The sequence below is a fragment of the Phasianus colchicus genome, chromosome 1 (genome assembly GCF_987193195.1).
Source record: "Phasianus colchicus chromosome 1, bPhaCol1.hap1.1, whole genome shotgun sequence".
Lineage (NCBI taxonomy): Eukaryota > Metazoa > Chordata > Aves > Galliformes > Phasianidae > Phasianus > Phasianus colchicus.
This window is the reverse complement of record NC_143436.1, coordinates 25,194,036-25,210,875: the sequence shown is the minus strand read 5'-3', so window position 1 is coordinate 25,210,875 and position 16,840 is coordinate 25,194,036. Positions and strand designations below refer to the sequence as shown.

The 16,840-nt window shown below is 35.8% G+C and overlaps 1 protein-coding gene across 1 annotated transcript in view; it reads right to left on the bottom strand.

Moving 5' to 3' along the window:
* CTTNBP2 (cortactin binding protein 2) overlaps positions 1-16,840 on the bottom strand; it is an 80,956-nt gene that overhangs the window by 26,210 nt on the left and 37,906 nt on the right. The window contains exons 4-6 of the mRNA XM_031615368.2: positions 12,161-13,823; positions 5,593-5,796; positions 206-305 (exon numbers count right to left, since the gene is read on the bottom strand). Of these exons, the coding sequence (XP_031471228.2) occupies positions 206-305; positions 5,593-5,796; positions 12,161-13,823 (1,967 nt within the window). The remainder of the gene's footprint in view (positions 1-205; positions 306-5,592; positions 5,797-12,160; positions 13,824-16,840) is intronic.

The window sequence follows — 16,840 nt, the reverse complement described above, 5'->3', positions numbered from 1 at the left end:
GAAACAACAAAGAAAAAGGAAAATACCAAAACCAGAAAGGCATGTGAATATGCGAATATGAATTTGAGCAGTTGCTTTCAATAAATGGTATTTAAACACTAGTGTATTCTTAGCTGTAAACACATTTTAATGACAATGTATATAACATAATGTAAAGTGCATATAAATTAGAGTAAGAGCTGATGGGAAAAATGTTAAGACTTACTTGACATGTCCCTGAGCAACTGCTGAACACAAGGGTGTAAAGCCATTTTTATCAGCAGCATCAACTTGTGCTTCTGCAGTCAGCAGCAAACTCACGCAATCTATAAATTAAGAATAAACACAAACTGATGCAATAAAAACAAATGGTTAAAACTACCAGAAGATAAGACTTGATCAAGCAGCATTATCTTGGAGCAACAGACAACAGTCTTTTTTAATCATACACCACACTGTAATGACCCAAAGTAGAAGCTCTGGAAGAATTTGCAGGAGGGAGCTGAAAATGCACCACTCTACTGCAAAAGAGTTCAACCCAGATCCCAATAATGGATTATCCCATTAACTGCCACTAATGGCAACTCCCATAGTTAGCTCATTTCCGTATTTCTGAAGCTGGAAATTTGAATTACCCAGCAGTCACACTGACACCTCCAAAATGACAGCTGAATTGGAAACGTTCACAAGCTACATGGAACTCAAACAGCAGGCTGACCAGCCTTGTTTTAGGACACTTTGACACAGAAGTGCAATGACTAATAAGATGAGCTTACAAAAGCAAATAAAACAAAACAAAAACAAACCCACATCTTTCTGACTCAAATTTTTCCACTGTTAGAGCTAATTAAGATAATTAATTACACAGTAATTGGATTGATGTTCATCTATATATTGGGCTATAATTTAATGCAATTAAGTTTGAAGAAAACACTAAATCTGCTTTACAACCTTCAAATTCTTTCTACACAAAAAAATAAGTCTTCTCTAGCTAAAACTTCTACTTTGAAAATACACCCAGCTTGAACAACAGCTCTCACTCTTGACCCAATTTCTGAGCAAGCTTAATTCTTTTTGATACAGAATTGAGGAAGAACCTGGAGATGAACTTTGATAGTGAAGTTTATCTCTAGATACCAGAAATATATCTTTAGGATTGCTTAGAAATCTGACTCATCTAAAATGTTTCTGAACATACTCAACTGCTGTTGCAACTCTTTCAAATATTTAATGTAGATGTTGTGGAGCTGATTAAACAAATAATTTAAGAAGTAAGATTCTAAAACACTGTAAGTCATTATACTGCAAATTAAGATTCTTAAATATGTGACCTGATTTGAAATGGCCCCTCTTTTTTTTTTTTTTTTAAGGTTGTTTGTGAGGACAAGTTACTAGAACTTAATATGCTAACTAACTTAATTACTTTTTCCACATGTAAGAAAATACTAATTAAAGTGAAACTATTTTTTTCCATTGCTTTGTAACAGAAAAAAATACTCATTATTACATCATTTTTCCCCTTTTCCATTGTCAATCCCACTCTTACATTAAACAGTTAACTTGAAGAAAAAAAAAAAAAAAGGATTCCTGCTTGGCATCCTAAAATACTTCTAAAGTTTTTGAAGATTGTTGAAAAAAAAAAAAAAAAAGTTGCATTTGGCTAGAATACTCTGATTTGTTCACAAAGCATATGTTAGCCATGCAGAAGCAACAAAGATTGCACGGAACAAAACCACCATTCCAAAAAAGTACAGTTAACTCACTTATTGATAGGCAGATCATTCAGGTAGTAGCATATCTATGTGAAAATTCTATTTCTGGTGAAGATCACTGCAAAGAGCTGTTTATTCTCAGGGCTAGGTGCAAGCATGAGGAATTATAGCTACTTTCAGAAGGCATAACACATGAGCCAGCAAGTTCTACACAGCCTGTTCTGATGGCACATCATGTAAAAGAGCAAAAGTCTCCAAGAAGCCTAAGTCCTTTGGATGGACTTCTGATTGGGATTTGGAGGAAGGTAGTTTGTGTCTGCCCAGACTCACTAACTTCAGTTCACTGCTGTCTGCCATAGAAGCCATCAAGCAGTGCAGGGGATATATCAGAAGGGCAAGCATAAGACAGACACTGATGTTGTTAAAGGTTTTGGTCAAAGCAAAAGCAAAACATGGAAGTTCATTAGCACAAACACCTGGAGACTTTATTGCTCTCCATCAAAGCTCAGTAGGTAGCTCCTCCAGAGTGCTGGCAAACACTGTCCAGATACATCCAGCAGCTCAGCAGAGCTGACTCCATGTAGCTGTGTGTCTGCACCTCACTCCTTTCTACTTCCCACATTCCAGTTTTTCCTATCAACCATCTTACCACAGCCTCCAAACACGCAGGACAGAAGAGAATTGATTATACCATAAAAGTATATGATTAATATATAGCTGAGTACATAGGATAATTATTCTTCACATTTCTATATTAGGAACTCTTGTTATTTATTTCTCTTTTTCTCAGCAACCTTACATATGACAGAGAATGGTTAGAATTGCCAATGCTGTTTAGATATGCAGACAGATGAGGCTTTGGGCAACTTCATCTACATCAAGGTGTCCCTGCTCATGGCAGGAGCTTGGAACAAGATTATCTTTATGCTCCTTTCCAACTCAAACAGTTCTGTGATTCTGTTTATTACCCATGTGAACTACTGTGCATTTTAGAAGTGTTTTGCAGATTGAAGTGACTTCTGCTTTGTTAGTGGATCAAACCAAAATGGCCTGAGAGAACAATCTGTTCAGTTCTCCCAGTTAGGTGGCTAAATCATAAAAAACAAGTTTCCCAGCACTCATTCAAACACAAAGGAAGTATTTATGTATATTTTTAGAGTGAAGTTGTCTCTCTCAAGACCTACAAAACTCAGGACTGTGGGAGCACAGAAACAAAGAAACTCCTATGAACTTCATGTGCTGGAAAAAAACAAATCTCATCAGCAGTTCTCAAAGGGCAACTGTTTATGAACAGGAAAACTATATATTTTGCAAACAGAACAGATTAGGAAAGAACATTTGAGTGTTCTCTTTTATTGCAGAGCTGTCAATTTTCTCTCCAGACTGAACTCAAAGGACACAACAGCTGCTGCCACTGTCTTGGTTACAGGGTGCTCTACCTGTCTTTAGTTATCCACAGATCTTAAATACTGTATTTATTCACTGAAAGCACATAGAGACCATTTGCTTTCCACTCTTCCCAGACACTCTGAAATGTAGTGTTTGTTTCTGAAGGGGTACTCAGGATGGGAGCCCCTTACAAATCCTGAGCTACTCTTTTCTTCTGGCCAACTATTTCCCAGAAGAAATAAAAAAATCTGGTCAGTTGATTTAGAGGAAACAAGGGGTCCCATAAATCACTGAATCTATTTAGTCACTAACTTCAGGTTGAAAGTATTTTCGATAAATCAAATCACGGTGTTCTTACCCTTTAGGTTAAGAGTATGTGTTAGGTCTTTCACAGAAAGAATGGAGGAGGGGAAAAAAGTACTATAAAGACAGCAATTTACCATTGACAATCCTACTTAATGCAATGAAAAAGTTTGTAAAATTAAATGGTTTAATCCTTCTTAATATTACATCAGCATCCTTTTTCTCCCCAGCTGTTTAGTTAAGAAAGCTATTAAAAAGGACTTTTTAAAATAAGATACTAATCCCTATAATTCTTAAGTCTATATGTATTTACATAAAAATGCTCTTTAAAGCCTGCATTTTGAAGAGTCGCATCTTATCTGTGCTATTTGGAACAAACTGCAAGTAACAAACAAAGGATTACATATCAAAACAACAATCTTCATCCAAAAATACTATGAATCTAACTGTTCACATCACTCAATTTTCACACAATCTATTAAGACATAAATGCTGCTGCTGTGTGATTCATTCAGAATACATACAATTTTAGTTGCTAAAATGTGATGATTTATAAAACAAAGTACTTCACACATCCTGAAACTATAAATGGAAGTGTAATGCTAAAACCACTGTAATATAATTTTTATCTTAAAATGTAAAAGATACCAACTATAGGATGTCTGTACATGTGCTTGTTTTTTTTATTTTGTTTTCATACATCACTCACTCAGGGACCTTTGTTATTTGAAATTTTCACAATAAAACCAGCAAACAAATTGCTTTTGGTGTCAGTAAGAGCTGCTTAGTAATTGAAATTGAAGATCAGGGTATTTGCTTGGAAACACCTTAGGAATATAAGACGAGAGAAGAATTAGAGAAAGCACTGTCACCCACAAACACCACCCAAAGACATAAATTGAGAAGAATCTACAGAACATTCATTCAGTGAGGGGAAAAAAAATTCCACACATTGTGATAAAATGAGACCCTTACTACTGAAAACAATAAATTGCACACGGAAGAAAATAAAAGAAAGGGACTTTTCCAATATTTTAAGGATCATAGTGTATGGGAACTGCTGAGTCATGGCCTTAACCACTGATTGATCACCTGAGGAAAGGACTGAGTCAGCCATGGGAGCACAGATGAAGGCAGTTCACTTCCTAGGCCCCATTTAAGGACTGACTGCCCCTAAGGAAGGATCTCTTTCTGGAGATCCCTTTGCTGTAGAGTATTTCCTATGAACCTATGTCTTTGGATACAGGTGAGAATTCCTTCCCTGTTTGTTTCTTTTCCCATTTTCACCACGATAATCTTTCCAGCTCTAACACCAACTGTAACACAAGGCAACAGCAAATATCTGTCAATTGGAAAGGCCCAGATGATTCTAGAAACTAAATCATAGCACTTAGTAAAGAAAGAAAAAATACAGCATGAACACAAGGAAAACTTTTCCTTTCCCTATGTCTGGTAGCAAGGTTAACTTTGAATGTGTCAGAAAAATGTGTACTATCTGTCTAAGCACAGATTTTAGAACCTTGCTTTACACTCTGACTTTTAAAAGACTTCAGAAGAAAAAGAAAAATATTTTTCTGCTAATTTTGTTTGAAACAGTGAGTCAGAGATTTATAATTATGTCATGAATAGATGCATTGTTAGATAGTCACAAAGTAGTCTTGAATGCAAAGTAAGACACCATGTTTCACTTTACAGAAAAAAATCAAGACTTTACTAAAATTAGTGAAATTTCAGTCACTTGTATCGAAGAACTTCATCTTCAGTGCTGAAAATGAGCATAATGCTCTTGGCTGCAGGTTTTTAAATCTGTATGAAAAACTAGTTAACTACTCTGATTTTGAGAAAGTTGCTGTTTAAAAGATTTGTGTTAATTGTCAGAAAAATCATTGCTTAGAGTTTGTATCAATCTTTTGCTAAATGTTCATCGTTTTATAAAATTACCCATAAAATATGAAGGCTCACTGTTGGAAGGCTCAAGAGATGCTACCACCTTGAGACCAAGGGTTAGGAAAGATGGAAAAGAGAAAGAAAACTGCTAACTACTTCAGTAGAATGTAGAGAATGAACTAAGATTACTTCATTGAGTTTAACATGAAGACAGTTTGTTTCCCAAGTAACTTGGTTAATTTAGTATTAAAAACTTATGAAATAAAATAAGACTTTACTATTTTGCGTGAATGTGGTGAACATAAATCTTAGAATTGCTCACCTGTGTGTCCATTCGTAGCAGCAGAATACAAGGCAGAATAGCCATCTTCACAAGAGTAATTAATGTCCAGTCCTTCTTCATTAAGCAGCATTGATAATAAAGTGACATTTCCCTGGGCAGCAGCTTGGTGAAGAAGGGTGGGCCTGCCACCCAGGGGGACAGGACCACCACTTGTTAACAAAGGGGTTAGGGAGGAAGACCAGCCTGTGAGTTAAAGCAACAGAAGTTAGAAGGAAGACAAATTAAAAAAAAAGCTCCGCATTTTCTGTGTTCCTTTAGACATTAAGAACGATCTTCAAATTGACAAGATTTGTTAGTTTAGCACAAGTTATACGGCGATGCTTTGTCTTTTAGAAGGTAATCTGAAAAATAAATACTGTGTACAGGGGTGACCAGATGTTAATGCAAACAAGATTTCGTTACAGGAAATTAACATAAATCTTGTTATGAACTGTAGCAGCAGCTAAATGTCTGCCAAAATTATAATAAAATTCAGAAACTACTGAAATTTTTATAAGCTTTAAATGAATTACTGATATGTTGCAAAGGCTTTTAGTTTTTTTTAAGTAGCCAAGAAAAAGTTTCTAAAATAAAATGCATTTATTTCCACGTGAGCTTTTATCCTCCCTTACAGTCTTAGATCAAACGTTAGTATTTATATCTCACCCACTGCTATATAAACAAATGATGCAAGGAGCCCTTAATAACTTAAAGTAACTTTGCAGAGGAAAAAAAAAAACAAAAACTTGCAGAAATAAATAATGAGCTATGCTTTAAGGTAATATTTTACTCAGCAATACACAATATGCAAATGATAGAGGTTATATAAAATTTACTTGTGAAAGCTTCCAAGCCACCCAGCTCAAAGACAATATTCAATTTAAAGCTATGAAAGCTTAGGAGTTATCTTGGTTAAATGTTGCATCCATTAATTTTGAGCTTTAGTAGGGAGTTTGTTAAGAATATGAAGTTTTTTGCATAAGTCATAAAAAAAATTGTGGATTCTTCCTTGACCCAGGACTGCAATAGAAAATAGAAGAAAGATCGTTTCTTATTTCGACTATTCCCTTTAGAAAATGCACATTCTATTTCTCTCTTCATTAAGAAGTTTTATTTGTGTTCTGCAGGCAAATACAAGCTAGGATCTGAGGCTGAAATCTGACAATACAAGGCAAGCTTGCCCAGATTTTCCTGAGGTTCAGTGACACTCAACACTAAAGAAGAGCTGGCAGAGCGTTACTTCCAGCCCCATCGAGCTGAGGAAGTGCTACCCAACCTTTAACATATACAGCAGAAAAGCAGCCCACTGGGATGATCTGCTCCATGTTTCAGAAAAAAAACCAAAATTTAATCCAGAAGAATTCTACAGATATAAAAGACTTGGGAACCTTACAAGTTTCGAGCAAATTTAATTAACATCCAGATTTACACAAGCCATCATCTGAGTAGAGTTAATAAAGAATGCATAGCTTGACTCCTGTTTAAAACAACAAAAATAAGTGCTAAGAGTATTTTCTATTCATTTCAAAAGCAAGTGAATTTGTCATTTCCAATTAAGTTCACTAGCTTGGTATGTAAAGGAAACATATTTGCAGTATTACCACAAGTTTAGCTTATTATTCAACTTATTAATATGAATTATAGAAATAGAATTCATATAAATTACGACTTACAAAAAGTCATCAGTACAACTACAAAGTTAAATTACAAACCCAGCTTGAAGCTGCTGATAATCTCTGAATGTAACTCCATCCATCTTTATACAACTTCAGTTCTGGAGTTTCTTTCTGACTACCAATACATTCATTAATATTTGTTTTTCTGATATTTTGGGAATTTTAAATGTTTTCCAAAACCATGTCAAAAAGTTAAGGAAGGAACATATGAAGTAAACTACGTCTTTTAAGTGGTAAAATGCACTGCATTTACAATTCTGACATTTGATAACAGCTGACTCTGACAAAATTCCTGAAGGTTTGAACAATAACTCCTGTTCATCCTTTTTACTGCAAAAATGCTTTTATTTTTCCTACCTTTTATCATTTTTTGAAACTAATTGTGCTAATCGTTCATGTATAAACAAATGTCTTTAAAGCAGCAGTTCATATATATTCTTTGCTCCCTTGGTGCGGTAGTTAATGATAACCAGCTTTGCTTGTGTGGCACTCCAAATACTAATAGTGTTCGTTCAACTTCTGCCTTCATTTTAGAACTTAATTTGGTTTGTACTGGAATTACCTGGGGGAGTTTGGCGAGCTTGAAACTAAACTATCAGCAGGAACTTTATTCTGCAAAGCAGTTTGGGAATAATATTGCTGGGAATCCTTCACTATTGAAAATAGTGTGTTTTTTTTTTTTTAAGCCTTAATAGAAATGGCAAAAAAAAGGAATGCTTATTGGGCCATACGTGGTATTTTAATTTTTTGCTTGAACATGTTGAAATGAAAAAAACAAAAAAAACCGTTACAATTAAATGATGAAATTCACTATACTTAGTTATCATTGGATGGAATCTTTTCACGCTAAAAGATATGAGAACTGGATAACAAGGTAAGTTTAGCTTGTACCATCAATGTAAACAAAAACAATAATGCTGCACTCGTTCAGGGAAAAAAAAAGCGACATCAGAAAATACTAATAATCATTATTACAGGTACATCATTACAGATGCAAAAAGTTAGGAAATGTGAAGCATCTGTGAAAGCGTGTAGGACATGCAGTGATGAAGGGCAGAGGGACAGACAAAAACAGCTTCTGGCATCAGCTTCAGAATGTGGAGGTGGTTAATTTCAGAGCCCAGATCAGACCTCACCCCCCACTTTTATCTTCTAAGCCAATTGTATAGAGAGAATAATCATAGAAATCATTATAGAAATGAGCAAAATAAAAAACATACTTCAGTGAAGAGTGACATAAAAAGCGCAAAACCAAGAAGAAAGTGAAAGCAGAAATCCCAGGGGTATGAAAATCCAACTGCCTAGATTTGTTTCCATTTTGAAGTCTTGCAGTCATTGAAAAGTAGGAATCCAAACAGAGCAGAAGCACTTTGGCATCAGTTGAAAGGCTGCTGAAGTTAATGAAAACACTGTCACAGATTTCGAATCAGGCCATAAATGTTCATTGTAAATTCTGACTGTGCAGTCTGTTCAACATTAATGACAAAAGCTGGCATCCTTCCTTACCGGGAATGAAAAGGGCAACACAGTGAACTGCCTCACATTTAAAGGCAAATATCATGGCATTAATTCAAGAGAACGTGTAACTGAAACAATCTGAGCTCACATTTTTAATTTTCTCTTAATGCTTGCTCTTTCTAGAACCAAGGCACTTCTTTATTGAAAATTATGGTATTGACAGGTTCTTAAAGCAATCTGACCTAACTAGGACAGTTTTCAAATTAATAAAAGAAATACCTTAGTAACTATGCTATTACCAATTCTTCTGGCTCCATAGTAAGAAGAAAGAAACACAAATTTATCACCAAAGAAACATAAAAAAACAAAGATACCTTCAATGTTTTTTAATTTGTTAAATCTTTTGCATATTTTTCTTAAATATTAACTAATTCTGACTGAAGCTCATTACTTATTATACAATAAAATATGAATTGGATTTCACTATGTTCTGCTTTAAATGAAAGCAAAACTGAAATTCGAAACATTTTCTGCAGGGGGGAAAAAAGAAAGTAAAAAAAAAGACTAAAACTAATCAGAAAATTTATATAAGTAATTGAATCTGTGGCTAGAGGGCATGAAAATGTAGATATGGGGAAGTAGTTTCAGTAAGATCATACTCTAAAAAGAAACTGAAAAAAGAGTGAATGAGTGACATTAATTCAGGCATAACTGGCCACTTTATCTTACTTAAAATAGTATAATTAAATTTAGTCCTTTTTTTTCTCCCTAAGGCAAAGTCTATTTCCACATATAATTATAAAATCTATTCTTTTCCTAGGCATAAAACTTGAGGGAAATATCTTTCCATATTTGTATAATATACAATGCTCATAGTCTACATAGTTCTTGTGCAGTTTGCAAGAACACAGCCAAAATAGATTAAGTTACCTTAAAAAAAATGAACCAAACTGAAATAAATAATCTGGGATTGGAAATAAATTCAATCAAATCTAAGTTTGGGTTAAAGATAAAGGTGTACCTGAATACTGCAGACAAATTTAGTACAGTTTTTTTTTCTGTAGGTTTTTTGTAGGTTGGTAAAGGAGGCATATTAAAACCATAGCTCTGTATCAACAAAATAAAAGAATAGACCAGTTAGAGTGTAAGCAACCATTCTTTGCATACTGCTGATAATGGGACACATTTCCCACTTGGAATTGCAAAACTTCACAAAAAGAAGTGCAATTTACAAAACAAAGTGTCAAATGTTCATAACAAGGATACAAGGTTAAATCATAGAACGGCTTTGATTGGAAGGAAATTTAAAGATCATTGAGCTCCAACCTCCAGCCATAGCCAAAATGATTACAATTGGTTCTATCCCTTTGAATGCGAATGAATAGTAACTAAACCTAAATCACAAAAGACCATCTGAACACGTAAAACACTACAATTGGAAAAAAAAAAATAGTTTTTGAAACAATTCCTATCTTTGAGATTTGTCTCTGAACTGTCAAAAAATCTCAGAATCAACACAAATGTAATACTTGGAGGAGCCCTAGCTGATTAATCTCCTAAAAATGTTCATACATAACTGCATGTACTATTATTCTGCTTTTATGAAGTCAAGTGGTGGTACTTATATTTTTAAAATGCAAATTTATTTCTTTCATTTTTAATTTCTTTTTAAAAGAATCAACAAAAATTGTCTTAAAGTGATCATCAAAGATCACCTAGTTAAACATAACTGAACATATTTCACACTGGTAGAGTTTGTGCAAGACAGCCTCCAGCCCAAAGTAACTATTAACTTTGAAGCTGATCTTCCCAATAATTAATTAGTTGTACATTAGTAGACTCTTAAATTCTTTACAAAGTTATAATTCCATTATGGAGTCTCGCAGCTCCTGAAGGTAAACAAGGTTTGGATAATATCTGGAATACTGGAAGACTCATTAACAATCTGACATGGCAATCAGACTCGGCTATCAATAAAAAATAAAGATGAAAATTCAGGATATCAATATGATAAAAAGCAATCCAAGAAGCAACCATCAAATTCCACAGTTATTAATTCTGAAATGGAAGATAAGATTTTTAAGGACATATTTTCATGGACTTTTTTTGAAAGAAGATTCTGACAGTAGAACTAGGCATTACTCAAGAAACGTGCTGAAAATCTTTACTGAAGTGGAACGAGAATAAAATTTCTTAGTAATGTGAACTTTGGACCTATATATCCCCTATATATACAGAACCAAGTTTGCCTTGTGCTGCTTTCAAAACAGTTTCCCCAAGACCGGAGTTAGTTCAACTGCCTCATCAGTGGGGTAACTACCTACAAAAAGTGGTCCTCTATCAAATGGAAGCACATCAACTGTACTGTGGGGAGAAGTTCATTCTCTACAGATAACATAAAGGTACCAAAGTCACATGGGACTAAAGGACCATAACTGAACTGAAAATAACCATACGAAGTTTTTCAGACCGCTGAAACATTCTTCAATGTTAACGAAGATTTTTTTGCATCTCAAGTGCTCCATAATTGTGCGGCTGCCTTCTCACTGCAGAAGTGAGAGTAAAGACGGTCTTTTACCTGATCTTTCAGTGGTGCTGGCCCTATCGAGGATGTGAACTGAAATATACATTAAGGCTGTCTCTGTTCATTTAGCTGTCATTAAGATATCCTGAAGCTGGCATTAGACCACCACAATGCAAAATGCATAGCAGATACATGCACTGACCCCAAACTTGGAATGCTAATATAACATTTCGATTTTAACTCTCTCCAACATCAAATCCTTGCAGATACCAGTCAAAGTGAATCTGTGAGATACTACGTACGAATATTTATAAAGCCCACTACTATAAACACCTACAAAAAGCCTACAGAAAAATGGAAATAAATACACGTATATATACTTCTATAGGTATGAAGTGATATACCTTAAGTTGCAACCGCTTAATACTACAGGAGAAAAACACAGCAGTCCTGGCTACGCCCTATTTTCTGAAAGGCTCACAAAGCACTGAAATACATATTCCGTTGAAGATCATCAGCAGAATCATGTTCAAAATATTATTTCAGACTAAGAAAGCATTTTATAGCTCAAAATAACAATATTAGAAAGGTAGCTTATTTAGTATTTCATAATCTACAGCTTATTTGCTGTAGACATTAAAAATCTACCTTTAAAACCAAAAAACAAAAACAAAAACAACAAAAAAAAACGTTCAATTTGGAGACCTCCTTGAGGAAGCAAACTAATTAATCACGCAGAAGAATTCCCATACCCCTGGAAAGTGGAAAAAATATAAATGGAAATTTCAGTGCTTAGAAAATAAACAAAGAAAGGTATATAAAAAAAGTGAATATAGCAACTGAGAGATTTAGAGTAAAAACAAAACATTACTTTAGAGGGAGATAGTTTGTAGCATATCAATCCCTTTACCTGATGCTGTTACCAGGAGGCTGTCTGAATCACATGGTCTACAGGATGAAGCACTAACAGGGTTTATGGAGGAGCTACAGGCAATGGTGGTGGGAATGACAAAGGAATTTTCTGAACATGCAGGTTGGTTCAGTCCAGGGAAGTGGGAAGGCCAGGCACCCACCTGAGATGTGGCTACGGCTGGAATGGCACAGCCTGCAGGTGCCACAGATAAATCTATAGCAGGTTTTGGTGGCAGCTGAGGTGAGGACTTAGAAATAATTTCCTCATTTATTACCCTGATTCCTTGTGGTGAACTTGAAAGAGGTGAGGTCACAGTTTTGCTATCAGTTTTTGCACTTGTATTTGGGGATCGACTGCTATCCATTAAAACCTTTAGCTGTGGGTGTGGTGGTGAAGGAGTTTGCGACAGCCCTGGTTTTTTAGGAGGAATAGGCGGAGGATTTCCTCTGTCAATTCTTGAAACGCTAGGCGTCTTTAAATTCATTCTACCGACTGGGGGGTAGGTGCCAGCATCCACTGAATGTGACACCCCAGGGCGCACTGGAGTGCTGCTCTGAGGGCTTGTAAATCTCGAAAGGACTTGGGTCACGGTATTTCGAGCTACTTGCTTGGCAACTAGGTTGTCACGACTAGTAGGGGATACGTCCCTCGAGGGAGGGCTTTGGGTTGTGTTTCCATTTTGGTCTGGATCATTAGCATTTACTTGAAATCTAAACCTAGCTGCTTGGATTCGTGGATTTAGGCCTGGCTGGCCGGTAGTGCTGGCAGATGGGGAATGCAAACTGTGCATAGATGAAGTCAGCGAGTAATTCTGAGTTGCGACAGTTGGTGCAGAAGGAGTGGAAAGGGAAGTGCTATTTGAAAGAGGGGAAGTGCTACTTGGTAAATCATGTGATAGGCCTGTACTTGGTCCATTTTCCTCAACTCTGTTTGGGCTCTGTGTAAGAACAGGAGTTGTAGGAGGGACAAGTTCATTATGTGAAGACTGCCTATCAATGACAGGCTTCACAAATGCTGCATTAGCACACACATTCATTTTTGTATTGCCAGACACTAAGGGGTTCACTGCAGAAGGCTTCACAGATACAGTCAAAGGCAACTTCTTCATATTTTCAGCGCTACTTTCTACCACTACAGGATCTGTTTGGCAGGCAATAGTTCTTGAAACTGGCTCTTCTGTTTCAACAGAAACAGAAACAAAACTCCTATCTTTATTTTTATCTTTATTTTTAAGAGAAAGATTAGCTTTACTCTCATTTTCCTTCTTTAATTGCTCAATCATTTTTATCATTTTATCTCTCTCTTCTCTGAGGTCACTGGTGTGTGCTTCTTCTCTATGAAGTTTGGCACGCAACTGCTCTCTCTCTGTGTCAAACTCAGACAGCTGCTTTTCCATCTGAGCTTCCATTTGAGTACTCTTTTGTTTCTCAGCTGCAAGAGACTCCTCCAGTTCACTAGCCTTTTTCTTTTCCTCTTCAAATTTTGACATTACTTCTTCCAATTTTTGGGCTTCTTCTACAATTCGTCCAGATAACTGTTTACACTCTTTCACTAGCATCAATACTATGTGCTTATTCTTGCCCCGTTCTTCTTCAAGACGAGCAGATAGCTTTTTGTGCTCCAGCTCAAGATTCTGTAACTGAGATTTTTCCATTTCCAGCTGTAAGAAAGCACATAGAAAAAAATGCATTAACAAGAAGGAGACTTTCAATATAACCTGCTATTAACTTGAGATTAATATTTTAACCTTTGAGAGTACACCTGAAATGAACCTGTCTGCCCAGGAAAGTGATTGGTGGCTTCTCATGAAAATGTCTAAAAGCAAGAGAAAGATGTAGATACTCTCTGAATTGCTCTCCAGAGATAAGTAAAGTCATCTTTTTTTTTTTTCCTGCTGATAACACAGAGACTCCATGAATTGATTAAATTCTCATGATTTCTGAGTGAGGAGCTGCCTGGTCTTCAGAAATTAGGCAAGCACTGAGAGTAGGCACCTGATTGAACCTGTTTTACTTTGTAAGATTCCTCTTCTCTGCAAAGGAATTAGCCACAAGCAAGAAGCAAGCTTCAAACAAAAACTTTAAGCACAGAAATGAAATGCTTAGGTTCTAGGTCTTCCTCACACTAAAGATTACTGTTGAAATGCACAGTTCATGCCCATAATGGCTGTCTTATTTATTTACATTTATAACAATACATTCATTTCTGAGTGAAATGTCTGGGTACAGACACAAATATCTTCCTGTACTTTCTAACAGTGGTATGTCTCACTGACATCTGTGGTGTATGTAAACTACACTGTAGACTGGGATCAGAAGACTACTTGTTATGTGCAAATAACAGATGAGAATAAACTTTCCACTCATTCATACAGTCATCGCCTCTAACTCATCTTACCCACTGACTGTGCTTTTATTCAAAGGCCATGTCACTGAAAAGCACTGGAAAAAGACAGACTAATGTACCCTTTTATAAAATAAAAGTAAGGTGACACAAATTACTTTGACATATGTAAAAGTTTGCCTGGGAAAACACAAACTACAATAAAAGAAAAATTGGTTGTTTTGTTCTTCCTATTCCTGCTTTCACATACTGATGCAGTTGCTCCCCGTTTGGCTCATCCAGATAATGAAAAAACAAACAGTGAGCATTCCTTCTCCTGCACTTGTCATGGTTTTGGTTTTTTTTTTTATTTGATTGTCAATATTCCACATCAAAACATCATGTACTGGAATTAAAGTGTTAATGCTCTAATTCTACGTACCTATCCCTATACATTATGGAAGTCATGGGATCTGACCCTTCCAGGTGGGGCGGTCTCTTACTGCCTGGCAGTGGGTGCTGGAGGGTGCTTTCCTAGCCGTTCCAAGCTTTTTTCAGGTTTGACTCGGTCTCGGGAACTCTCTCTCATATCTTATTTGATTTATTAGTCTCAATTTCCATTAGATTGTATTATATTGTATTATTTTGCATTCCAATATCATAGTTAGTAAAATAAGTTTACCTCCATAGATTGTTGCCGCTGTTTTTTTCCTTTTTCCCCTTCCTTCCCATTTTGTGGGGCCAGGCGGGGGGTGGGGAGGGCAGGGGCCTACTGCCCCCTGTCACGGGCATAAACTGATCCAGTTAATTCCGTGACAGCACTCTTTATATCAGTTCAGATTTATCAGTTTTACTTAATACACGCACAGAGATTCATTCAGGAAGAACAATCAGAACTAGTACTGCTAGCATGTATTTTCTAGTGGCCATTGTTGCTATTCTGGAAAAATACTTTCAGACACGTAGAAGAAGTCAAGTGCTCCTAACAGGTTAAATTTTGACTGCAACAGGAAACTGTTTCATGGTTCTACAATCCAGTAATATTTCACAATATTAAAAAAACAAAAAACTGAGGAAAGCTGTGGCAAATATATTTAAGACCTTACTTGGAATTCAAGTTTCACTTCAATAGATGGAGAAAGACCGAGAGTACAGATTCAGATTTTAGTATTCTGGTCAAATTGATACTAATTTCAGAGTTTAAGCCAGTATCATGTACTATATTCACTGCAAACAGTAATGTGAGAAACAAGGTGGTGTAGGGGACTGGTCATATTTAGGGTATATCTTCTCTCTGTGTCACTGCATAACCTTTTTCTTGGTTGCTGGAAGAAAATAAGACAAAAACCCCTCCTCCCTTTCAAAAAAAAGAAAGAAAGAAACCCCCCCCAAACCACCAGCAGTATCTCCACCCACTCTTCAAAGCAAAACAAGCAAACAAAATCCCTGTGCTCTACAATCTAACAGTTTGTCAGAAGCCTGTTTCTATAGCACGCTATTCCCTCTCCTTTATAACAGAAGACAAAATTTCTTAGCTGTGGAAATTTTTTTCCAGGCTATTGTGTCTGAAATTCATTTACAGCTAAAAATGTTGTCCTGGTTGAGGAGAAGTCAGCATCGACAGATAATGGCAACACTTCTGCAAAGTAACAGTATTATTTCAGGAAGCAACTTTACTATTATGACAAAAACAAACAAACAAACAAAACAACAAAAAGAACCAAACAGCAAGTGAAGAGAAAATCACTATGGGAAATTATATCTACATTGTAAACATCATGTTTCATGGGAGAAGAGCTTCACTGTAGATTTACAGCTTCATCCCAGGTTAATCAACACAGTGTAAACTAAATTAAGAAGCTATCATAATGAAACTTAGGAGTGATTCCTTTCAGTTTTTCACATGACATTTCAGTGTCTTTTTCAAATTTTGCAAGACTAATCCTCATGGACAACCACAGCCACTAAGTAACAGTGAAATATCTGGTAATTTCTTTTATGCTAAAGCAAGTAAGAAAAACATGGCAAATGTATATATTTTTGAAAGCTTGAAATTGCAATGAGATTATGGTGAAAAAATGTGAATCAATATTTTCTATTATTCCATTTATAAACCATAAATTACAATGGACATCGCTGTCTTATATTCATAAGAGAGACTGGTTTTCTAAAAGCACTGCATATAAATAAAGAATTCCTGACATAAATACATAGATCCTGTGCTTGATTTCAAATCAGCAGGAGCAGCATTAGAGGAAATAGTTTCTCATTCTGCTTTATCTCCCTCCACCCCTCTCTTTTGGCTGTATCATCCTGAATAATAATAATAAAAAACTACAAGCCAAAACAAACAAA